Below are 26746 nucleotides of genomic sequence, written 5' to 3' on the forward strand. Positions count from 1 at the left end.
ACTTGCTGCTTAGACTGTTACTATTCATTTGACACTTAACCACAACTTAACTTACCTCAACACTTATTTCAACCTCATCACGTCACCTCAATAAAATTGTACAGGTGTTTTTGATGAAATGAATGAAATAATAAAATTAAATTAAATGACAATTGCTGAATATTAGCTATAAATATTACTGATTTAATTAATTACAAACCTACAAAATGTGTGTTTGTATTCTGTCTTATCAGCAGATAAGTTATCTGAGCCTTGGGATTGCTTGATACAATTACAATTTGCGTTTTGAGTAATGTTGACGCGATTTGAGTAGTGGATTACTATTTGTGATGTAAAACAACAATTTTAAATACATTTTTGTGTAATTCTTTTTACATTCTTTGGACTAAAATTAATCTAAATAATCAGTCTAACGAACAAACTATCTTTTGGTGTTATTTGAAACATTTTTTTCTCGTTTAGAAATACACTAATAATTCATTGGTTTCGCAAAGAGAATCAAATGACAATTATTATTGGATTTTGTTTAAGAACATAGTGGGTTAAAGTTAATTAGTGAATATAAATTCTTATAATTTGATATCGTACGCATTGAAACTCATAAAAGTGATATTATGTGTTTGTAAACAAACAGAGTGCCGGCCGGCAAAGTGTTATGGATACTAGCAAAGAAGAGAAATCTAAGGTATAATTTTCAGATGCCTAGTTGCTAGGATTTACTGAAAAACTGTTGTAAAAGAAGACAGGTGGTAGGACCTTGTGCAAGGTCCGCCCGGATTGCTACCACCATCTTGCTCGCTAATCCTGCCGTGAAGCAGCAGTGCTTGCACTGTTGTGTTTCGGCGAGGAGAGTAAGACAGCCGGTGAAATTACAGGCACTTGAGGTATCCCATCTTGGGCCTCTAGGTTGGCAACGCATCTGCAATCCCCCTGTTATTGCAGGTGTCTATGGGCGGTGGTGATCTATTACCATCAGGAGAGCCACTTGCTCGTTTGCCATCCAGTCGAATAAAAAAAAAAAGACAGATTGTTTCAAAGAGAGAATGGGATGTTCTCCTTCCAAAATAGAGGTGAGGACTATTTGTGACAAAACTATTCGATAGAGTCAACTTTTACTGAAGTAAAGATAACCTGACTAATCTAAATGAAACAATTTACGTCGAGAAAAAATCATTTGTCCAATAACCTAACCAAACTTAAAGTTGGATAACCCCCTACTTTGTCACTTCAAAGTTCAATATCTCAAAACCGGCTGAACCGATTTTGATAAAACATGTCTAAGAACCATCGCTAGATTAGAAACACTGCTTTCAAATAAAAAAACGCATTATAATCGGTCCACCCGTTTAAGAGCTAAGGTGCCACAGCCAGACACACAGATACACCAGACACACATAGTCGTCAAACTTATAACACCCCTCTTTTTGCGTCGTGGGTTAATAATGGAAATATAAATAAACTTTATATGGAAATATAATATAGCTATGTAGCAAAATCGATTCTATCGATCTTTCATAATTAATAATCGCTAGATTTGACAAACAGTATGTTTTGACTTGATCACTTCACTACAAACATATAGATGTGGCAAAAGTGTGAATTTACAAAAAAAATATTATAGTAATATTAAAGTAAAAAGTATTATAGTAACGACTGTCGAAACATAAAGAGTTAAAGAATAGTTCAAACGCGTACTCGAATGTCAATACGATTGATTTCCTAAGGTCTCTACCCACTACACCGTTCCATACCATGACCGTAATAGGAATGAGTCAGACAAAAATTATATTCTTTGTATTGAATAGCCTAATCAACAAAAACTTGGAAAACCCTCGACTTTGTCATTTCAAAGTTCAATATCTGAAAAACGGTTAAACCGATTTAGATGAAACATGTCTAAGAACCATAGCTAGAAACCCTGATTTCAAATAATAAAAAACGGCATTCAAATCGGTCCACCCCTTTCAGAGATACGGTGCCACAGACTGACACATATAGCGGTCAAACTTATAACACCCCTCTTTTTGCGTCAGGGGTTAAAAAATATTTGCTTATGCCCACTAGCATGTTTCTTAAACAACAGTCGCCGTCGCGTGGCATGCACGAAGCGTCAACAACGGTGCCGATACGCTTCTTATGGGTATGACACGCCGTTGACTCGTCATAGTCCCTGTCGCGACATTCCGTGCCTGATACGTTCATTACGATCATGGTATGATACGGTACAGTGGGTAGAGACCTTTATTTATGAGCAGCTAGAGAACTCCGATGTCTATAATGGCCAGAGACTGGACAAAATGGGTTTTATTAATTGATTTCTTAGTGATAATCGCTAAGACTTGAAAAGGAACAAACTTACCCATGAAAATTTAGAAAAAATATTTTTTGTTTACTTTAATAAATCTACACAATAAGTCTGTATTTAATTTATTGATTAATATTTTACGAAGTATACAAATTAAATTACAGGTAAAAATAATTAATTGATCTTTGGAGTCATGTCTATGTCGGCGGCCGATCGTAAAATCCGCCAGATCACGAAATTCCTAGGCATATCGTGAAATGCCGCCATTTCATGAATTGGGCTAAGGGACATCCGCCATATCGTTCAAAACTCGTCGTTTAGCGATTTGCCTAGTGACGTTTAGGCAGATCATGAAATTCCTAGGCATATCATGAAACGCCGCCATTTCATGATTTGGCCAGTCTAGGCAGATCATGAAATTCCTAGGCATATCATGAAACGCCGCCATATCGGTTCTGGCACTTCGCCGGCCGCTACCGCGGCCCGCTCGCTTCGCTCGCTCGGCTCGTGCGTCGTGATCACAATTAATACTAACCACTCCTCGCTTCACTCGTCGTACCTAAATTTTTCTATATAAATAAATAACAACTAGTGAATACTTTATTTACCAACAAAATACTAACCTCTAAAATACGGGCAGACGTCCATGGTTTTTTCACATTGTGCACAGAATTCGTTTGATTCACATAAAAAGAACGGAGCTGATGTTCAAAAGCTTCTTTTGCACTTCTATTTTGAATTCAATCACTATTTTCGGTTTAAAGATCATTTTTTTGCGACGCCGACATTTTTCACGTGCTAAACAAACACGGCCGGTCAGCTGGTCACGGCCGCCATTGCATACGCAGCGCCACCAGTGGCCAAATAAGAAACTATTTTACGATGTGCCCGGTATAGAGCTAGGAATATCGACGAATGCGTTGCTCTAATCGATCTGCCGTATTATTTCTCAGGCACATCGTGATATGCCTGGCCAACGTTTAGGCATATCATGAAATGGCGGCGTTTCACGATATGCCTAGGAATTTCGTGTTCTGGCGGATTTTACGATCGGCCGCCGACATCTATATTAATGCCAACAATGACATCCATTTGTCCGATCTCTGATAATGGCGGATGTATACAACTCGAGTTAGATTCGTTATGTCATTGTTATTTCTTATTAGCACTAGCTGAACAAATAAATGGCTATATTTAAACACAAATGAAAAAAAACTTTAGATTCTTCACGACGACTTGATAATCGTCTGCATTATCTATTGCGTATTTATTTGCGTTTTTATAACTCCATCATAACTGCCAGAGTTATATAGGATATGTAATATGTATTTCAAAATGGCGTCTGCGAAAATATGGCGGGGGAATAAAATAGTTATTTGTGTCGCGAGGGAGCAAAATGGTGTATTTACGGGGAGGGCGTACATTGAATCCAGAATGTAGCGAAGGATTCTGCTATATCAATCAGGTGTCAACAGCCACAAACAAAAAAGTTTCTATATATATATTTTTTAATTTATCTATCTATATATTATATAAATAAAAATGAATCGTAAAATGTGTTGCTAAGCGCAAAGCTCGGGAACGGCTGGAACGATTTCACTAATTTTTTTTTTTGTTGTGTTCGTAATTGTCAGGAGAAGGTTTTTATGGAAGAAAATTTATGAAATTGACAACGGGGGCGAAGCCGCGGGCAACAGCTAGTATTAAACTACAAATCAATCATAATTAATCAATCAAATTAAAAAATATATATAATAATGCATAAATAATAAAAGGTACATAGAAAGTGAATCATTGCTTCCACTGTTGCTATTTCATTTCCTCGCAGCAATCTAAGTGAAAAGTAGTGTTAAACTCGAGCATTAAACCCATTTTCCCCTCGACGTGTCTATCCACCCTCGCCGTACCGGCTCGTGTGGCTATATGAACGTCTTGGGTAAAATGGCTTGTTTTATACTCTCGTTATATAATCTACTATTGTTTTGTAACAATATGTATGGTTATCAAATGAAAGCTAATAATTAGCCCATTCCAAATATGATTTTTAACTATTCTTGCATTTCTACTTAAATTCGTATCGCGGATATAAGTCATAATGAAAGTAGGTTATCTAAGATATTTCTTTTGCGTTCAATCGATAGGTGGTTTAAGAATCGTAATCTATCATCAGACCGGTCTAAAAGAGGATATTCTTTTTCATCATCACAGCCTATATACGTCCCACTGCTGGGCACAGGCCTCCTCTCAGAACAAGAGGGCTTGGGCCATAGTTCCCACGCGGGCCCAGTGCGGATTGGGAACTTCACATGCACCATTGAATATTTTTTATTTTCTGCTAAAACCCACCATCGTATCGGCCGCCGAAAGTCTAAATTCCATCGTCACCATCTCGATACGTACAGTGTAATTGTGGAATCAACTTCCGTCAGCTGTGTTTCCAAACAACTACGACATCGGGGCTTGAAAGCAGGGTTTCTTAAACTTGTTGCAGAAAGACCAACAACTTAAACAATTCCACGGACCACTGCCAAATTTTTTTTTGGAAATTTCCTAATAAATATTTTTACAGACTGACCTACTCGTACTGGGGACCCCTGAGGGGTCCGTGGACCCTACTTTAAGAAACCCTGCTTACTCTTTGACCGCCACGGTCGGTAAAACACGACAGCTGGAAAAAGTGCCATAGTGGCCATGTCGGCATGTCGTGGCGCATATGGAACGATTTTCAGAATTTTTTTTTGTCGGCTGTGGCCGACCGCGGCGGTTAAAAGATTAAAGGCCGGCAACACACCACGCAGTGACTCTTCTTTAGTTGTTGGTATTCACGGTGGTGGTGATCACTTCCCATCAGATGACTCGCATGCTCGTTTGCCTCGCTCTCATTTAAAAAAAATATATATTTATTGCCAAAAAAACCTAAAATAAATAAATCATCCCAGCCTATATACGTCCCACTGCTGGGCACAGGCCTCCTCTCAGAACAAGAGGGCTTGGGCCATAGTTCCCACGCGGGCCCAGTGCGGATTGGGAACTTCGCACGCACCATTGAATCGCTTCGCAGGTTTGTGCAGGTTTCCTCACGATGTTTTCCTTCACCGCAAAGCTCGTGGTAAATTTCAAATGTAATTCCGCACATGAATTTCGAAAAACTCAGAGGTGCGAGCCGGGGTTCGAACCCACAACCCTCTGCTTGAGAGGCGATAGGTCGAACCACTAGGCCACCACGGCTTCTTCAATAAATAAATAAAAGAAAAAATACCAAAAACCCACCAAAATATCAAATTTAAAAAAACTCCCATTAAATCAGTTGTTTTTCACTATTTTGGGGCACCAGCAAATATTTAATTTTCCAAATAAGTCCCATAAGTTCGAGAGCCGCTGGTACAGATGATTTGTTCAGTCCATTGGTTAATGCTGTGTATGTTTGTCCGCAGATGCGCCTGCACCGTTGTGAGGGCTGCCTCGCGGCGTGCCCGCCGCGCCGCGCTCCCTCCGCGACCCCCGTGCCGCGCGCGCTCGTCAAGTGAGTTACGAGCGCTTATACCTGCTGAGCTGGCAACGTTGCATTTTTGTTAGTTTTTCTCGATTATTCCATAAAATAATAATGAAAATTAAAAATGTGGTCTGATAGAACTGTTCTTAATATATAAGTTAATGTTTCTAATGCAATAATTATTCGTGATAGACTTTTATATTCTTTAAAAACGAACAAATCTTTATTAACGTCTATCACGAATAATTATTGCAGTAGACACATTAACTTATATATTAAGAACAGTTCTATCAGACCACATTTTTAATTTTCATTATTGTTTATGGAATAATCGAGAAAACTAACAACGATGCAACGTTGCCAGCTCAGCAGGTATAAACGCTCTTAACAGTCATAAGCATGATTTCCACCAAACGCATCGGATCGGAAATAATTATTAAAATTTTAAACAATACTAAATCATAGATGAATACAGTGTTTAATTCTATATTATTACCAATGAATGAATAACTCGACAAAACACAAGTTTGCCGCGGTCGAACATTACATTTTAAGAATTCAGAATCTGTAAGTTAAAAATCTGTAAAATTTGGAACAAGCCATGTGTAAAGAGAAACTGGAAAGTTTAAATTAATGTAATATAAAAAATTGATATCAGTGCCATCTCTTGACTGTTTGCTTGATTCTTTATAGCAGAATATTGATACCAACGCCATCTGTTGGCAGGGGCAGCCTTTGCAAGCGCGCCCGCCGCTCTCCGTACCCAGCGAAGCAAAGCTGCGCCAAAATGGCGGACCCGGCGCCGCCCACTCCGCCAGATAATAATGCGCCGCGTAAGTTTTTTTTGCTTGAATCGCCCTAAGGGCCAAAGGCACTAGGGCCTTGCTTCTGTTTACCACAAAACACATATAATTCAGAAATCAATCTCCATACAAGTGCGCTCGAGCAACGCACACAGACACTGCTCACCGACACGATATCTCGGACCGGTTGGGACCAGTGCGAGCGCGAGTGCCATCCGCTTGAGACACGCGTCTGTGAACTTTTTTGTGCAATAATGGACCAACAAAAAAAGTTACTATAACTGTTCAGTGGACGGTTGTTTAAAATAATTAATTATGAATTTCGCCAATAACGAAATCGTCGCAAGATATTTTCTACGACAAATTTATAATATAACAATGACATTAAAATTAAAATATTTGAGTTATTAATTTATATTTCCATTCCTCCCGTTTCATTCTCATCAATAAATCAATCAACTAGATACAAGTGCCACTACCACGATAGTTTTTGGTGCATAAGCCATAGTTGACAACCTTAGAGCGACCGCCGAGCGTAGGTATGAAAAGTGAAGTACATACAGGAGATTGACTACTGAACTATCTGTGTTTTGTGGGTGAAGCCAGACAGACAGATATGGCTGTTTGGAGTAAAACGCACGGCGCATCAATCATAAATATTACTTTGACACAACCGCTGTCACGGACGTTAACAGACTAGTAAACTGTTCACAAAACCGCGCTGTGAACTGTTTTTGTGCGCCGTTTTGATGTAAGAAACATGCAGTCTAGTACATAGATAGATGTCAATGCAGACCGCGTAATTTTGGTTTCGTACTATCCTGTTTGAGTACAACTCACTTTGTAGTTAGAAAAATTAAAAAGTTTGTAGCAAAAAAATGAAACCGACTAGGTTTTAACCTTGAAAATAATTTTCTACTAGTTTAAAGTACTTTGAAGTTGGTGCCTCAGCACTAGCCAACAGGAGTGATTGAAGCACAATATAGTATGTAGGTGAGGTAGACGACCACTCCTGCTGGCTCGAGCTGGCTAAGGCACCGACTTCAAACTAGTAGAATTATTTTTTTTTAGTCTGTTCCATTTTTTGATATTTTTTTATTTGTTCTGAACCGTACGGAAGAACGAGTTCAGTAGCCCAGACATTTAAATATACCTTTTTTTTTTTTTCAGCCATGCCGTGGTTCGGCATGGACATTGGCGGCACTCTGACCAAGCTTGTCTACTTCGAGCCTCGCGAGACCAACCGCCGCGAGTTGGACAAGGAGACTGAAGTCCTCAAAAACATCAGGCGTTACCTCACGCGGAACTCCGCCTATGGCAACACAGGCCGTCGCGATGTGCATCTACAGGTCAGGAATGGGATGAGGGGCATTGGTTGTGGAAAAGGTTTCCACTATGGCTGGTGCCATAGCAACGGGGAGGGGATGTGTGTTTACGGGTATATACTATAGAACGTAGATGGGATGAGGGCATTGGTTGTGGAAAAGGTTTCCACTATGGCTGGTGCAATAGCAACGGGGAGGGGATGTGTGTCTACGAGTAAATACTATAGCACGTAAATGGGATAAAGGGCGTTAGTTGTGGAAAAAAATTACACAGTGGCTGGTGCCATAGCAACAGGGAGGGGATGTGTGTCTACGGGTATATACGATAGCACGTAGATGGGATCAGAGGCGTTGGTTGTGGAAAAGGCTTCTACAATGCCTGGTGACATAGCAACGGGGAGGGGACGTGTATTCCACAATGACAAGTGGCATAGTGACTGAGAGGGGGCATGTATCTACAGTCGTAAGTCCTACCCTCAATAATTGTTATTTGTTCGTCCAGATGGACAACGTATCCCTCCGCGGGCGGCGCGGCACGCTCCACTTCATCCGCTTCCCCACCACGGAGGTGGGCGCATTCCTGCAACTGGCTCGCTCCAAGGGGATGGCCGCGCTGGTCAATACTATATACGCGACCGGCGGCGGCGCCTACAAGTTCGAAGAGAATTTCATCAAGGTATTAACGCCATGGGACACTACTACGTTTAACAGGAATTTTTAGAGTATATATTACACACACACACACTTACTTGTTCACACACACTTATTTGTTGTGACTTAGTTAAGTTATACTTATTACTATTATTATTATTATATAACATCAGTGTCTGTTTCTTTCAAGCCGCACTTTTAACGGTAACCCTGTATGTTTTGACTCCCACGATACAGGCTCTGCCTAGTGTGGGTGGCGCCGAATTAATGTTTATAATTGTCTCTGTTTTTGGTAATAAATAATTTTTTCATTTTTTTTTTTATAGAAGCATTAGCCAGCAGCAGATATGATAATATGTAATACGTACATGCTATCTTGTGTTTTACTATAATTATTATACAAGCTTTTTCTCAAATATGTTTGTAATGTCCGCCAAACTGTCGCAAACAAAGTACACGAAGTTCTTCCGTATAGACTGCCACAAATAAAAAAAAAAATAGAATCACTCACGGCGGCCGAGAAATTGTGTGAAATACCATTACAGTTTGATTAATTCGAGTTAACACTTGACAGATGGGCGTGCCTTCAGTCAATTTTCAACTTTGACGTCATACAAATAAAGCCATTTTTAGTATACCGCTACCCACGTTTACAGATTATGTAAAAACTATTTTATTTGTATGACCTCAAAGTTGAAAATTGACTGAAGGCACGCCCATCTGGCAAGTGTTAACTCCAAGTAATCGTACTGTACCATGCAGGATTTTTACTTTTTAAATTCACGTTTTGACTACGGTAAGTCAATCTAAACAGCCTGACGATCAGATTCCTTCTACCTTTTTTCTTTTTAAGTCCTAGTCTTAGATTCAATTTAGGAAGAAACAGCGTCTTTAAAATTGTCTCGAACAGTGCCATTGTGTTTTTTTTTGAGTTCAAGCACAATTTAACAAAACAAAATGGATGAAGTAACTAAAAGCGCTCAGTAGCGCTTTAAACTGTAATTAAGTTATACTGAGCTTTAAAAAAAAAGTATCGCGCGAAAGTATAAGGGCAATTTTTTAAAACCGTGCCTGAGCATTTAATTTAATATTTTAACGATTTTGCTTTATTTCTCTACTTTTTTACTTTTACTTTTATTTTTACTAATTACTTCCACGCATTAAATATTGGCCAAAATCGAAGCCGTGTGGCCGAGTGGTTTGACCTATGGCCTCTCAAGCAGAGAATCGTGGGTTCAACCCCGGCTCGCACCTCTGACTTTTTCGAAATTCATGTGCGGAATTACATTTGAAATTTACTTAGAGCTTTACGGTGAAGGAAAACAACGTGAGGAAACCTGCACAAACCTGCGAAGCAATTGAATGGTGTGTGTGAAGTTCCCAATCTGCACTGGGCCCGCGTGGGAACTACTGCCCAAACCCTCTCATTCTGAGGGGAGGCCTGTGCCCTGCAATGGGACGTTTATAGGCTGAGATGATGATGATGATGATTAAATATTGGAGAAAAGCACTAAAAATGCCTTAGCGGAAATGGCAACTTAGCTACACTTCATCCATCAAACTCTACTCATCCACGAATTGCTGTTTCCCGGCCTCGGTAGTAATGTACTATTATTTAGTTTCACCTGTCCGGTTGTCCATCTGTCTGTAATCAAATCTTGCAAGTCAAATTCGACCAACTTCCAGTAGTTGGATTGACTTGATATTTGGTATACTTATGTAAATTGCGTGACAATACAATACTCTGGTAGTTACATCCTGGTAGTCTAGCCAGGATCGTCTCCGCAGGACGGAACTCTTCAACGGTTAATAGCATCGACTTGAAATTTGGTATGCAAATGTAGTTTGGGTGGCAATGCAAGTACAGCCAACAAAAAGTACAGTCAGCAAAAAAGCTTGTATTAAAAATGGAATTTTATGGTTAGGTTATTGTATGTATGTACTCACGTCCACAGGAAGTAAACATGCGTCTGTCGAAGCTGGACGAGTTGGACGCCTTGATCGCGGGGCTGCTGTTCGTGGACGCGTGGCACCCCGCCGAGTGCTACTACTGGGCGCCGCCGGAGCCCCAGGCGCTGCACAGCACCAGCGACACGGTCAGTATACTGCTGGACCAGCTGGACCAGTTGGACGAGATGGATAGACGCAGTTAGTATACAGCCATGCTGGACAAGATGGACAAGTTGGACATTATATGTTAATGTTACTCCTTCACGCTAATACGACTGGACGGATTTGGATGTAATATGATATGTGATAGCTGGACGTCTGGAGTAACTAACACATAGGCAACTTTTTGTCCCAATATTCCCAATTTCAACCACCGGGTTTGGTCATGAAACTGCACAGTTGTTATTAATACTGTTATAATATGGCAATGTTGTTTTATATATATTATTTGTAGCAACACTAGGTTACCTAAGTAACTAGGAAAAACTTGTCTCTCGTGTGCCTTCCAAAATATATTACTCGTACTACAGCTAAAAATTGTTTCTCTTCAAGTCTTCAATCTCCTCGCACCCAGTCATAATATCCACATCATAAATACATTAATACAGCGTCAATGAAGACCACGGTATAAAGTTTGGGAATTTTGTAAAATTCTGGAATTTACGGATTGACTTTTAAAAAAAAAGTCACTGGGAAAAATTATCTCACTGATATTATAAATGAGAAAGTTTGTAAGTCTGTCTGTTTGTTGCCCTATCACATCTAAACCGCTGAACCGATTTAGATGAAATTCAGCATACAGATAGTTTGAGTCCTGGAGGAGGACAAAGGATAGTTTTCATCCCGGAAAATTGTATAATAAGCAGACCTGGTCCGTATTATCGTAATCCATAAGACTCAAAATTTATATTGTTCACATACTGTTATAATCTATTAAAAGCATTAAGGACTCGTTGGATAGATTGTGAAAAAGATTGGCGCGCCAAAAGTCTTCCTCTATAAAGGGTTGAACCAATTTTTGTTTGCAGCCGCCATACTTGGAAGCAGCGCTGAGCCTGTACGAGCGTCAGCCGTTCGATTTCTCCAGCCCGTACCCGTTCCTGCTGGTCAACATCGGCAGCGGCGTCTCCATACTGGTGGTGAAGGCGCCCAATGACTATTACCGCGTCAGCGGTACCAGGTAATGGTGTAAAAGGACCTCACCTGCAAGAAGATAGAAAACCCCTGACATTGTCACCTTAAAGTTTAGTACCTATCTCAAAAACGGCTGAACCGATTTTGATAAAACAACTTGTATTCCTACCTACTAACTTATCTACACACTGCACTGGTACTTTATTTATATGCTAGTATCTACTTGTTCGAGATTTTTTTTTGACAACGCACGAAGATTTATGCAAATATTTTTGCATGTGTATAGAGTGTTCTTAGGGCCTACCAGTACACCACCTGACAGAATAACCAAATCCGTCATTGGGGGCGACTCTTGTTCGCTTAGTCTGCTAGACCCTGTCATACTTACTTGCTGGACAGTACGAGGTTACTTCCTGGACACTAGCCCAGTCTCCAGGATGCGTTACTTTCTACGACGTTTTTGATGACGTAATGGCAACATTTCATACCATTATTGAGAAAATTTTATTTATCTAATCTCGAAAATGCAAACTGAAACATAGATGCACAGAAAAACCAGAAAAAGAGCAGCGCTGGGAATCGAACTCAGGTCCTCAGCTATCCGTTCTGCGTGCTATACTTCTACACGACCACTGGACAGGAGTACAGACACAAATTTCTCCTATGCATGCACCACATATCTCAGCTTGTTTGTTTTCTTATTTAGTCACTAGAGAGTTTATACCTGCTGAGCTGGCAACGTTGCGTTTTTGTTAGTTTTTCTCGATTATTCCATAAAAATTTAATGAAAATTAAAAATGTTTTCTGATACAACACTTCTTAATATACATATAAGTCAATGTGTCTACTCCAATCATTACTCGTGATAGATTTTTATATTCCTTAAAAACGAATTAATGTTTATGACCGGTTTTTAGAGAAAGTAAAAGTCTATAACGAATAATTATTGGAGTAGACACATTAACTTATATATCAAGAAGTGTTCTATCAGACAACATTATTAATTTTCATTCAATTTTTATGGAATAATCGAAAAAAACTAACAAAAATGCAACGTTGCCAGCTCAGCAGGTGTAAACGTTCTTAAGCAGCGACTCCAAAAACCAATCTTAATTTATCTATTTGTTGACAGTCTCGGCGGCGGAACCTTCCTCGGCCTCTGCTGCCTCCTGACAGGCTGTAGCAGCTACGAGGAGGCTATATCTCTGGCCGCGTCTGGCGACAACACCACCGTCGACAAACTGATCCGCGACATCTATGGCGGCGACTACGCGAGGTTCGGTTTGGCCGGCGACCTCGTCGCTAGCAGGTCAGTAATGAGGGCACCCGTTTTCGCGCTCACCAGTTGGCGCCACTGTAGACACCTTAAGGTCCTACCTGAAGTATAGTGGTTAGTTTTTTATTACGGGCGTGAAAACAAAATTTACATATAAATCATATTTTATACCTTAAAACCGTACCATAAAAATATCGAGCATGCCACGCCACAGTGTTGCGTAGTCCCGTTTTGTTCGGATAAAAGGGAGGACAGGTTTCCGCAAGACAAAACTGTCTCAAAACACAGACATTCATTGCCCCGTAACGCATATTTGCCATAATTAATTTCAGGTATTGCAAAATATTTACAAAATTATTCTAATTATAAATAAGCCTGCGTAGCTCACCCAAAAACAGTGACATTTGACATTACGGAGACCTCTCGCTACACTAGCGCCTCTAGCGGTGAATTCACTCGCGAAGTTCGTATCGTACTATCCCTCTCCCTCATTCGCGCATTAAATAGTATAAGCGTCAGACACGAACTTTGATTTTAGAATTTCGTAGTAGGTCTATGAGATAAAGTTTTTCTATCGTATTTTGTCGGGAAAGTTCGTATTTGTCATGCTTCCTCAATCAATCAATTTTGCAGGTGGTAGGACCTTGTGCAAGGTCCGCCCGGATTGCTACCACCATCTTGCTCGCTAATCCTGCCGTGAAGCAGCAGTGCTTGCACTGTTGTGTTTCGGCGTGGAGAGTAAGACAGCCGGTGAAATTACTGGCACTTGAGGTATCCCGTCTTAGGCCTCTAGGTTGGCAACGCATCTGCAATACCCCTGGTGTTGCAGATGTTTATGGGCGGTGGTGATCTCTTACCATCAGGAGACCAATTTGCTCGTTTGCCATCCAGTCGAATAAAAAAAAATAGTTTCAGTAAACTTCAATAAGCAGTTGAGGAAGCAAGATATATACGATTTTTTTCCGACAAAATACGTACAGACTATTACTTTCTAAAGTTTGGTTTGGGGCTGGTATTTTTTTTTACGCAGTACTTATTTAGGTTTAGGATGTGCATCTCTACATTATTTCCCGATTATGAACTAATTTGTAGCTATATTATTTAGTGTCAGATTTTGCCCGAAGAAACCGTTAACTTTGCAAATTTTGCCCCCCAGTTTCGGGCAGATGTGCACTGCCGACCGTCGGGCCAAGGTGTCCCGCGAGGACTTGGCGCGCGCCACTCTCGTCACCATCACCAACAACATCGGCTCCATCGCGCGCCTCTGCGCCAGCAACCAGAAGATAGAGCGGGTGAGACAGACGCGCACACACACACACCATCATCATCATAATCATAGGTCATTATCATCATCCTATGATGCCTCACATACGCAAACGCACACACACACACACACATAAACTTCTGATGTCTCCTGAAGACGATAGCTGTAAAAGATGAGTGCTCTATAATGCAAAATTTAATTATAAACACACTATCGCTTGTCCAATAGGTATACTAACATAGTTATAAGCAAATCACTAATAATATATGGATCTTTATAGTCTGAATAAACAAATTAATTAATGTTATATTTAAAACCCCTCATTGTGCATGTGCAACGACTATATAAAATACTATAAATACCATTATTAATAATAATAATATAAGAAAGAAGGCGGTACTTCTGGACACGGCACGCATCGTCCGGAGGTTCCTCACTCTGCGGCCCTGACCACCGGTAGCTTGGGCCCTACCCCGTTACCGGCGGCAAACTAGGTTAGGTTTTTATAATATTTTTATTTTGTATGTACTTTTCTGTATTTTACTTTTTATAACTATTATAAAACCTAATCCTAAGAATGAAAGTAAATAAAGAACATAATAATATAATAATAATAATGTTTATTGACAAATAGTTACATTGTTAATAGTTATAACATGAGATGTAGGGTGATTAGTCTAAATATACGACACCGTGGTGTCTAAACTAGGCTGAGCCTGTGTCTTAGACACCAGTTTCTTCCTATGCCATTACTAATGAGGGCTATCGTTTTTTGTCTCACTAGATGGCGCACTGTTGCGTGAGGTTTTTAAGTATCGTTTTGAAAGTCTGTTATTACGGGCGTGAAAACAAAGTTTAGATTAAAATCATATTTAATACACCTTAAAATCGAGCATGCCACAGTGTTGCATAGTCCCTGTTTTGTTCGGAAAAAAGGGAGGACAAAGGTTTCCGAAAGACAAAACTGTCTCAAAACACAGACATTCATTGCCCCGGAACGCATATTTGCCATAATTAATTTCAGATATTGCAAAATATTCACAAAATTATTCTAATTATAAATAAACCCGCGTAGCTCACCCAAAAACTATGAGATTTGACATTTCGGAGACCTCACGCTACACTAGCGCCTCTAGCGGCGAATTCATTCTCGATAGCCCTCATTGGCGATTATTAACTACCATATATTTTACATTTTACAGTCTACACTTTGAAAATTTTCACCTTTTTTTTTTAACGGACTAAAATGCTTTTTGGTTTCAGGTGGTGTTCTGCGGCAACTTCCTGCGCGTGAATCCGTTGTCTATGAAGCTTCTGTCGTACGCGATGTCGTACTGGTCGCGCGGCGCGCTGAAGGCACTGTTCTTGGAACACGAGGGGTGAGCTCACTGCGCTATACGGTACCTAGGGCCATCTACACCAAGGCTGGCTAAACCCACTCCCCGCGGACCACAAATTGGCCCGCCAAGTAATACCGTCTTTACCATAGGCACACGGGCCCGAAAGGCCGATATATTCATTTTATTTTAATCTGACAAAATGTTATAAATAATAGAAGATTTTGCTCAAAATAAATCCCGTATCTTAATCATACTTACCTATATATTATTACTAGCGTTTACCCGCGGCTTCGCACGCGTAAATCATTAGATAAAGCAGTTGAATTGAAATTCGAGGATTTTATTAAATTTTCGTGGCAATTCCCCAAAATTACATCGTGGTTTTCATTGACGTTAAATTAAAACACCCATTCCCAATTTCATGACTCTAAACCCCCAGCGGTTGTTATTTCAAGATTTTATCCCTATCCCGTGGGAATATCGGGTTAAAAAGTATCCTATGTTGTAATCCAGGTTATAAACTGACTTTTTTCCAAATTTCATCCAAATTCATCCAGCCGTTACAGCGTGAAGAAGTAACGAACATACTCACTCACTCACTCACTCACGAACTTTCACATTTATAATATTAGTAAGAGTAAGATTAGGGAACGGAATTTTGCGTGCGGCTAAATATTGACAGATTGTAGGGAGAGAGCACCGCTTTTTATCAATGTTATCAACAAATCGACAGTTTTATTTATTTATGTTTCTATTAAATAAAACCTCGAACTTTCCGATGATACGTACAGTCGAACAAATTCTAGTGACATCCTGGTAGTCCAGCCAGGATCGTCTCCACAGGCCGGAACTCTTCAATGGTTAATAGCACCGACTTGAAATTCGCTATGCAAATGTAGTTTGGGGTGACAATACAAGTACACTCAGCAAAAAAAACCTTGTATAAAAAATTAAATTTTCACTTCTCATGCTCGTAAAGTTCGTGTTTACGCTGCTGTATCTAGGCGACATAAGATGACTTTTTATGCTCTAGTGCAGAAAATAAAATCTTCGTCTAAGACCAAGGCAATCAGGTGTAAACAGCCACAAACTAAGAAGTTTCTACATGTTTTTTTTTAATTATTTTTAATTTATTTAAAACTAAATCAATCTAATAAATCAATAAAACTAAAAATTATATAGTAATTCATGAACAATAAAAGGTACATACATAGTAAGTGAACAATTGTTTCCACTGTTGATATTTCATTTCCTCGCCATCGAAGTGAAAAGCAGAGTGTAAAACTCGAGCATCAAACCCATTTTCCCCTCGACGTGTCTATCCACCCTCGCCGTACCGGCTCGAGCGAACGCCTCGGGTAAAATGGCTCGTTTTATGCACTTGTTGTACAATCTACTATTTTACCAAAAACTTATTTTCAGATATTTTGGTGCGGTCGGCTGCCTCCTCGAACTAGATGACAAGAACCATCGCAAAGAGAACGTGTCCCGGCACGCGACGCCCCACGCGGAACCTAGGCAGGCAGACCGGTGAACCGCCCGCACGGTTATGACAGCCTAGTACTTTAATGACGATCGCTTAACTTTAACGAGCGGATTTAAGCACTCAGAGACGTCAATTGGTGATTTAAAACAGAATTAATTAAAAATAGGGCGATTTCAGTGTGTTTTAATATTAATTGACGTTTATAAGTGTGGCAGTGATAATTATGGCAATTTTTAAGTGTTTATTAAAGACCTTTCTAAGTATGCAGTAATAATTATGTTATGTATGATTATGACGATCTTTCACATTGTTACTTTATTATATGCCACAGGTGAACCGCCCACACGGTTATGCCAGCCTAGTACTTTTGCCAGATGATCGCTTAACTCTAACAAAGCGGATTTAAGCACTCAGAAACGTTAATTGGTCACTTAACTCAGATTTATTAAAAAAAAAGATGATTTAAGTGTTTATTAAAGTTAATTGACGTATTGTTGTCTTATTAGGATTGATAGGTCCTCATAGCACAGCAAAAGTCCGTAACTTAATACGTCATGGGAGCGAAACGTCCGCAAATTCAAAGGCCCTGTGTCAACAAATCAAAATTACCACGGGAGCAAAACGTCCGATGTTAATATACTCCACACTACTAACTAATCAAAGAATTATCTTTAGCAAAAAATATCGTATTTCTTTTTTTAAGGAAATGAGTAGCTATATTAAATATAATGAATTAGCTACATAGAAAGGTATAATTTTCAATTTATTTCAGCCGTGACGTACATTTAATGTATTTCTTCTTGTTAATAATAGTGTAATTATGCATCAGTGACTTTTTTTTTGTCATTTTTCGTTGATGACGATTTGCTACAAGTGCATTTTTAATTGCGGACGATTTGCTTCATGGGCTTTCTTCCCTGCGGTCCTTTTCATTAAACGGACGGTATGCCTAAATGTAGACTTTTTATTTGACTTTAGCTGTCAGATTTACGCCCTGAGAGACTTAAAATTCAGATATTTGATAGAAATATTTGAAACCGGGTCGATTTAAGTGTCAGTTAAAGTTAATTGACATATTAAAGTACGACTAAGTTAAAATTAATGACATAATGTAATGACTACGAAACAAGCGGTCAGAAAATAGGTAAAATAAAAAATAAGCTCCAAAACTTGAGAGAAGATCAATACTAAAGTCTTATGCTGAATTCATGCCTGTATAGTTAATTATAATAAAACTGTTATATTTATAAATAAAAATAACTTATGTAAAAAATGTGTACCAAATGACGCAGAAATAAATAATAGGTTGTTGAAGTTAGGTCTTCATTGCTTAAATGAACTTAGACGCGCGACGCGGTCGCTAGCAACCGTCAGTGCTTCTTTTTAATTCGTACCAGCGGTGGGTCGCGGACGTACGTCGCGGTCGCCGGTTGCGGTCGTCATCGTCGGAATTGTACCGTTAATCTTACGGCAGAAATAGTAGCAAAACGGCCAGTATTAACCTATCTAAATATAGTAAACAATCTGTTAATGCCGCTTCACTGTCTGTCCGTCACGGGGCTATATCTCAAGAACCGTAATAGATAGACATCTGAAAGATGCACAAATTTTGACAACAACATTTGAGAGCCCACACTGCGTAGTTTAGAAGCTCTATGATAACTCCGAATGTTTCTAAATACGGTCGTTTATAGCGTATATTTTGACATATACTTTGTAAGGAACCCTCGGTCCGCGAGTGCGCGGTCCGATGCCCATTACTCTTTGTATTCCGTTTTATAGATCTTGTCGAAATTAGTTCATTCCTTAATGCACAAATTATATTTCCAATGTTTAGATGTATTTTTGATATTATTATGATAAATTTTCGTTGCGTGAAACGCAGTGTTTTAGTGTAGGAGGGCGGTTGTTTTTTGATATTTTATAGACATTGTTTCCAAAACTGGAGGTTATGAATAAGATGCCGTCATGACTACATGGTGATTAAGGCGGCGGAAAAGTTACTGCACATGATTTAATCATTTTTTTAATCACTGTTTATAATATGGCTTTCTTAGAGTTCTAGTTGGCGCTACGGAAAATCACATCACGCATCAGAAATTATAAAAGATCAGTTTGACTTTCGCATAATCAAAATTAAGCGCGACCCGCTCTCTGCGATACACTAAGTTGTGTATTAGTAAATTAGTGTTTAGTTTAAAACAGTGGGTACGTTTTTATATGGTGTTTTTATAGTTAATTTATATTTTTATTTGGTGTATGCGATGTGACTTATTTCGTATGTGATATTGATTTTAACCGGGCGCGCAAAGGGTGTTAAAGTAGTGTTTTATTTATTTGAGGCAGAGGTTTAGCTTGGCGGTTAGCTTAGCGCTTGTATTGATACTTACAGTCTGTTATAATCATTAGTTTGTCTTTACTATAGCAGGGTATGAGGGTCTATTCGCGCGGCGTATTTTTCAGACGCAGACGACGCGTTGCGGCGTTGCAAACGCGATTCAATCAGTTTTGTAAGCGTTTTCTGAGGAACGCTCATCGTCTGCGCCTAAAAAATCGCGTTGTCTTGTCGCTGCTATGGCTGTCAGTGTGAATGCAGTTTTACATTTAAAATGATAATCACTGCAAAGGAGGCATACCTTCATTGTTTGTGTGGCTAAAGAAAACGTCAAAATGACGAACGTACAGGCAATACAACTATAGTATTATTTAAAATTTTGATTATTAAGTAAATATAATTCTGTTAACCCTTTGGACGCCACGGTTGGCCACAGACAAAAAAATTTTTGAAAATCGTTCCGTAGGCGCCACAAAATGCCGACATGGTACCTATGGCACGATTTTCAGCTGTCGCGTTTTGCCGACCGTGGCGTTCGAAGGGTATGGACGCTTGGTCTGGAGTTAAATCTGGGTTAGGGGTTAGCCTCCCTGTAAAAATATGTAAAATAAATTGTTTCTCGATGTTTCTGACATTTGACGCTCATTCTACCGTCAGTTTCAGTTTTCTGTCATTCAAGGGATTGAGGAATATTATTGAAAAAGCTTGCCCTTTTTATTAATTTGTTTGGATCAAATCTTGGAAGCTAAATTTCACCCACTTCCAGCGGTCCGATTGACTTTAAACTTGGCATACTGATGTAAATTTGGTTACAATACGATCTAATAAACGAATTTGACCTAATTACATTTGCCTATAGTAATGTTTGCTCGAATTTTCTTTGCCCCAATTTTGATGAAATGGCTATGTTAAATGTTTGTTGCAAATGAAATGGGTGATTTTATTTATCATTCCAAAAGTTCGTTTCGTTGAGCTTTTACTTCTGCAAAGTGAACATTCGGTGAAATTATACTTTAAGCAAAATTAATTTGGTGAAATGAAATTTACTGTTTGCAGTGCTGTTTTAAATGTATGTATGTGAATCAATGCTTGGCGGTGTCGGCGCGCAAAGTCGCGGTATATTATATGTAAGAGAGGGCTGATTTTAAATATTTTATATGAATAGAAATAAAATAATCTATTACATTCTGTTGTTTTATTGGTAAAACAAGTTTCAATTAATTCCCACCACTCCTACTCCCACCACTATTGTTGACACGTAAGTTTATCGTCTTTAGCGATTATGACACTAGAAAATGTGCAGATGTATTAAAATCCTTTTCCATCGTATTATCTCGTAAACGTTCGTATTTCGTCACTACTTAAAAAAAACTCGTACCTTAAAATAGATAATTTTCTTAGTGAACTTTATGAACATTGTGTCAAGGTTCAATTTCGTTGACATATTTTCAAAGTAGTGACGATTTGTCTTGCTACTTCAGTCAGCCTCGGTCCATCAAGACCTTCGAGTATTTATCTAGAATAGTTATTTATCTAGTTCTAGATAAATACTCAAAGATCAAGACAGCGTGGGGTAAGGTCGCATCGAGAGATTAATAATCGATATACAGGGTAAAAAAAAACTTTTACTCAGTTCGGGAATCGAACCCGGTCGTTTTGAAAAATAAAACATAATACATTATTTCTATTTGGATATCGGTAGTGTCGGTCATAAGCAATCAATGTTTCTATGAAACATGGTATCTAGATGAAATAATATGCATTGTATTTCGTAGTCTTTAATAATGTAAGTTTTATTTTTCAAATTATCCGGCAGGCCTAGGTTCGATTTCGAGCTGAATACAAGTTTTTTTTTAAATGTTTGAATGCAGTTTTTCTTGTTACTAAAATCGATGGCATGGTTCCTAAGAACAGATCTTCGTATGTCTGATAGTTTCAGACTTTCCCATACTGACCGATCTAAATGAGCCACCCTGACCATGTAGAGTTGTTAACACCTAATATTTTTATTTGGTTTTTGTTTACACTACATTCTCTATGTAATACGGTCGTGGGGGTTGTTGTAACATCTCCGTGTGATATACTTAAGTACTTCATACTGTGATCGAGTGGTTATCAAACTCGTGGTTTGATATTTGTCGTGTCGTGCGTAGGTAAAGACTCAAGTCATTTGAGTGTTCATTTATAAGACTCGTCTTTGTTTTTTAGGCTTTAGTCATTTAAAAAAGCTTTGTTTGTGTGTATACAAAACACGCAAGTCTTTAAAAGGGACTCGAGTCTCTATAGAAGTCTCAAGTCCCCGACACGTTAAAAAAACACAAGCTTCGATTAACAATTGAGTTATGATTAGAACTTAAATGTATTTTGTAGGGATACTAAGGTGTAGGTACTGTATCAATCAGTACATCTGTTTATCCGATTTCGTCAATTTGTTACAAACCAGGTCTTTTTACCTTGTATCTTATGTGCATTCCTGCTTGCTGCGAAAATATTCATGTTTCTACAAACGCACTCGCTCAATAAAAAACCCTTACTAATAAAAAAACACCCCCATACTGAAGATTTTTCGATTGTTAGGACTCGAGTCTTTTTGATTCAAACTCAAAAATACTATAGAAGATACGATGGCTGGAGTCTTTTCTAAAGCTTGAGCTTGAGCTCGGAAAAGGACTCGACTCACGACTTAAAAAACTCTTAAGTCATTTAAGCTCAAAGTCCCGTAAATATGAGTCGAGTACTTAAAATTTGGACTTCAAAAACTCGAGTCTTTACCAACACTAGTCGTGCGTTCTGAATGTTCACGAGAACGTAGTTGACAAATAAATATAAAATCAATGACCGTCGCGTTAAAGGGTTAAATAACAAGAACTAATGAGGGCTATCGCGTATGAATTCGCCACTAGAGGCGCTAGTGTAGCGTGAGGTCTCCGAAATGTCAAATCTCATAGTTTTTGGGTGAGCTACGCGGGTTTATTTATAATTAGGATGAATGTCTGTGTTTTGAGACAGTTTTATCTTTCGGAAACCTTTGTGTTTTTTCCGAACAAAACGGGGACTATGCAACACTGTGGCATGCTCGATATATTTATGGTACGGTTTTAAGGTGTATTAAATATGATTTTAATCTAAACTTTGTTTTCACGCTCGTAATAACAGACTTTGAAAGCCATACTTAAAAACCTCACGCAACAGTGCGCCATCTAGTGAGATAAAAAACGATAGCCCTCATTGCATTTTAGTCATTTTCTACCCCACTAGCCTGTTAAAATCGTACACCAACTTGGGCAGTTCTACCGCTCTCCTATATTCCGGCAAATCTACTTCAACACTCCTGTTCTCCTGGTCATCCGGTTCCCTTAACCTCAAATATTGTACTTCCGTTTCCGCCGCTATTTTATTCAGCAAATCATTTTTAATTCTCGGATTAGTCAGAATTATTATTCCATATTTTCCGAATAAATCAGATGTGTCGTTATCTAAAGGGAGCGTTTTCTCTGATTTTCTCAATGCTAAGTTGTCTGAGTCTAGCGATGGGTCTCTAAGCTCGATTTGACCTAGAACAAATCCATTGCGGTAGTTGTGACTCAAGGGACGACGGGATTTTGGTAGAACTCCGGCGCAAGTCGTTGTTACTGGAAGTTAAAAATAATAATTATTCATAACCTTACCAACAGAAAGTTGGAAAACCCTGACCTTGTCACTTTAAAGTTCAATATCTCAAAAACTACTAAACCGATTTTGATGAAACAAGTCTAAGAACCATCGCTAGAAAACCTGCTTTCAAATAAAAAACAGCATTCAAATCGGTCCACCCGTTTAAGAGCTACGGCGCCACAGACAGACAGACACATATAGCGGTCAAACTCATAACACCCCTCTTTTTGCGTCGGGGGTTAAAAACCATTTAAATTCATGTGCGAAACTACATTTGAAATTTACCACGAGCTTAACGGTAAGTAAAACATCGTGAGGAAACCTGCACAAACCTGCGAAGTTAGTCGCACTGGGCCCGCGTGGGAACTACGGCCCAAGCCCTCTAATTCTGAGAGGACACCTGTGCCCAGCAGTAGGACGAATACGTATATAGGCATAGCTAGGCGAATTATCTCCTTGAAGTGGCAATGGGCACGTCCTAAGCACGGAGAACGGATGGCCGTTGGGGCCGAAAAGTTTTCGAATGGAGACCGCGGATCAGCAAGCGCAGCGTAGGACGTCCAGTCCACCTATGAGATGAACGGGCGGGCCGCTTCTTACTGAAAAACCGGCCAAGAGCGTGTCAGACACGCCCAAAATAGGGTTCCGTAGCCATTACGAAAAAATTAAGTCTAAGGATTTCGTATTTTATACGGAATCTTCCAAGTTTAGGTATATTTTATACCTATTTACTCATAAACTACTAATAATTCTTAAGCAAACTTAGCCTTTATAGTTCCTTGAAAGTTTGATATACTTTAGGTACTACCATCCTGAATTTTTTCAAATTTTTCCACCCACCGCTTTAGATTTTAGAGGGGAGGGGGACACTCGATTTTAATGAAAATTTGCACTTTAAAGAACAAATCACTAAATCGAAAAATTTATAAGACCTATCCAACGATACCCCACACTATAGGGTTGGATGAGAAAAAAAATCACTCCCACTTTACGTCTATGGGAGGTACCCCAAAAAAAAATTTTTTTTTAATTTTTAAATGTACCATTTTGTCGGCATAGTTTACCTATATATTCATGCAAAATTACAGCTTACTAGCATTGATAGTCCCTGAGCAAAGCCGCGGACAGACGGACAGACAGACATGGCGAAACTATAAGGGTTCCGTTTTTGCCATTTTGGCTACGGAACCCTAAAAATTGGAGTTCTACGGGGGACGCTTATGTCCAACAGCAAACGTCCTGCGACTGATATAATGATGATATAAAAAAAAACCTCCTTTTAGAGACCGCAGTCGAGTAAAAAGCTACACATTTCTATTTCCGTGTTATTCTATCTATAAAGAAGTGCTCAAAAGCGGAGACTTTATTTCAAAAACCGGCCAAATGCGGGTCGGACTCGCACCGAGGGTTCTGTCCCAATTTTCAGGTGTAAAATGAGGTTACTTTGCCCCCCACTGGGTGACTATGCTCCAGTTCTGTATTTTGTTTAAATGTCTTGCAGGTCGAAGTCCCGGTACCCGATACACTTCGCAATAAAGTGGCAACACTAAACTTAAATTTTTGCTCCGATATTTTTTTTCTTTTCCTGTCTATGAAATATGAATCAAATTTATTTCAGGAGCATAGTTACCCAAACACCAGGTAACATTGCTTCTAAATTAAAGTTTTAATATAATATATTAAAACAACATTATTACGTAGTTTTAAACAAGCCAGCATGATAGTAGGGGTGATCTACTTTACATAAACACAGATATGAACATACCACAGCATAATAATTTTCAAAATAAAACAAAGATTTCGAAATTTGGAGCAAATATCGGAGCAAAGTTACCTCATTTTACTATGTCTAAATATAGTATAATCATTTTGGGAAAGGTGTATTTTGGGACTAGTTCTCAATGGTTCTCGTGTAAATCGAGAATGAGCCTTTTTGGAAATATGGTGTTTTGGGCCTAGTTTCTTATGAGAAGAGGGGCTTTCGAAATTAGAGTGTATTGACTAATAGTGCGTTTTGGGACTAGTGCATTCGCCACCGGAGAGGTATAATCTAAGTATAAATATCCAGTAACAGTATTGCTTCTATATGTACAAGAATTAACTTGTAGGTAATTTGAAAATTCATGAAACTTCTCAAACAAGTGCAAACAGTACTTACTTAACACAAAGATAAGGTAAATATTCGTTGAGTACATTTTAAATACTAAACTAACAAAGTAAAAAACCAAGGTTGGATGTTCCACGCGAAATGAGCGTCAAGATTGATCGATTTAGTGGTTCTGTAGAAAATTCGAAGTTATTTTAATTGATGCGTACTTTATATTTTTTTACTGACTGCAAACAAATTTTAACAAATGTCCTTAGAAACAAAAAAGATTCGGTTCATAACTGACGGAGTTCAGAGATAGGGTGAAGGTGAAAAAAAAACCACAGAGTCCTCTTTTTTCCTGTAGCCAATTCATAATGTAATTTATTTAAATATTTGTATATTTTCGAAGTGATTTCATACAAAACTCCAGTACAAATTGAAGTCACTGTGTACCCTAAAAATTAATTATTAAGTGCGTCCATAAAATCAAGCCAAGAAATTTGATTATAAGTACTAAAGTAGCAAAAGTCATAACGTATTTTTTTTATTCTAAAGCCGACAATGCGGCATGCTGTTCAGCCTTATACTCAAAGGGTTCAGCAGATGCGAGTGAACCAACTACGAAGTGCAAAATTCGAACTTCGTATCTTTTCGTCCCGCTGACGCTAATAATACGAGAGTGAGAGAGACGGTACGATACGAACTTCGAATTTCATAGTAGCCCCCCAGGGCCGAGCTTAGCCATCTAGGCAAACGTGTACCATCAAGCGAGATTGAGGCCAAACGTAAGCCAATTTTGCATAAAAAAATCTAGGCGCCCCGGGCGGGTCATGCCTTTGGAGCCCTTTTAGATATGACAACCCACAAAATTCGATCCGATAAGTCTATAAAAGTTAACGCTGAGTATAGTTTTCCTTTAGATCGATAATAACAAAAAAAATGAAAAGAAAAAAAATAATAAACCTTTTTCGGTGTCTCAGCACGAGCCAGGAGGAGTGAGAGAAACCCAGCAGGTAGAGTAGACGACTACAGGTCCACTCCTGCTGGCTAGTGCTGAGGCACCGACTTCAAACTGGTACCTAGATTAAGGTTAAATAAAAAAGGTTGATTGTTTTTTGCTTTTTAGTTTTTTCGGCGGTTTTAATTTTTTTTTGTAGGTAGGTATTCTTGAGCTGGCGCCCCGGGCAGCCTCGGTCGTTATATTTTTATTATTAATCAATAAAAGATGTAAAAAAGTAAACATGTTTAATAAATTCATATCTATACATCAAAATAATAATAAAGTTGTGTCTTACACGAAAATAAAACTAATAAACGCTAAAACTACATACCCGTGGGTATATACACAATTAAATAATGTTTTCTATACATATTCAAACAAATCTAGCAGAAATTACTTTCAGAAAATTCCCTCCGCCTCCACTTCTGATTGGCTGAACCAAAAGAACATAATAAAAGAAGTATAAATCTATATTAAATATTGAGCCAGCCAGTTGTTGTCAAACGCGTGGCTGCGCGCCTCGTACGAAACTCTCGCGTGCGGTGACAAGCGACGCCCGTCATACAGTTTACGACAATGAGGGATCCTTGACAATTGACATGTGAAATATCGCTAGAATCGAGAGGTCCGTTTAAAGTTAA

At 38.8% G+C, this 26746-nt stretch overlaps 1 protein-coding gene and 2 long non-coding RNA genes across 3 annotated transcripts in view; 1 reads left to right on the forward strand and 2 right to left on the reverse strand.

Annotated features, from left to right (window-relative positions):
- The window catches only part of LOC141442989 (uncharacterized), a 52358-nt gene extending 47680 nt beyond the window's left edge, over positions 1–4678 (reverse strand). The window contains exon 1 of the long non-coding RNA XR_012452997.1: positions 4515–4678. This is a non-coding gene — a long non-coding RNA (uncharacterized lncRNA). The remainder of the gene's footprint in view (positions 1–4514) is intronic.
- Positions 289–20547, forward strand: fbl (pantothenate kinase 3 fbl). The gene is made up of 11 exons (XM_074108196.1): positions 289–685; positions 5740–5828; positions 6525–6631; positions 7772–7950; positions 8429–8602; positions 10533–10673; positions 11556–11707; positions 12794–12970; positions 14094–14229; positions 15465–15580; positions 16964–20547. Exons 1-11 carry the CDS (start codon positions 656–658, stop codon positions 17073–17075), a joined length of 1413 nt encoding a protein of 470 aa, XP_073964297.1. The 5' UTR covers positions 289–655; the 3' UTR covers positions 17076–20547.
- An 862-nt stretch (positions 20548–21409) lies between these two features.
- Positions 21410–25310, reverse strand: LOC141442988 (uncharacterized). Its single transcript, XR_012452996.1, has 2 exons — positions 25175–25310; positions 21410–22994 (listed from the first exon to the last, which is right to left on the reverse strand). It is a non-coding gene; the product is annotated as an uncharacterized lncRNA (long non-coding RNA).
- Positions 25311–26746: the final 1436 nt, after the last annotated feature.

The sequence above is a fragment of the Choristoneura fumiferana genome, chromosome 26, assembly GCF_025370935.1.
Source record: "Choristoneura fumiferana chromosome 26, NRCan_CFum_1, whole genome shotgun sequence".
Classification (NCBI taxonomy): domain Eukaryota; kingdom Metazoa; phylum Arthropoda; class Insecta; order Lepidoptera; family Tortricidae; genus Choristoneura; species Choristoneura fumiferana.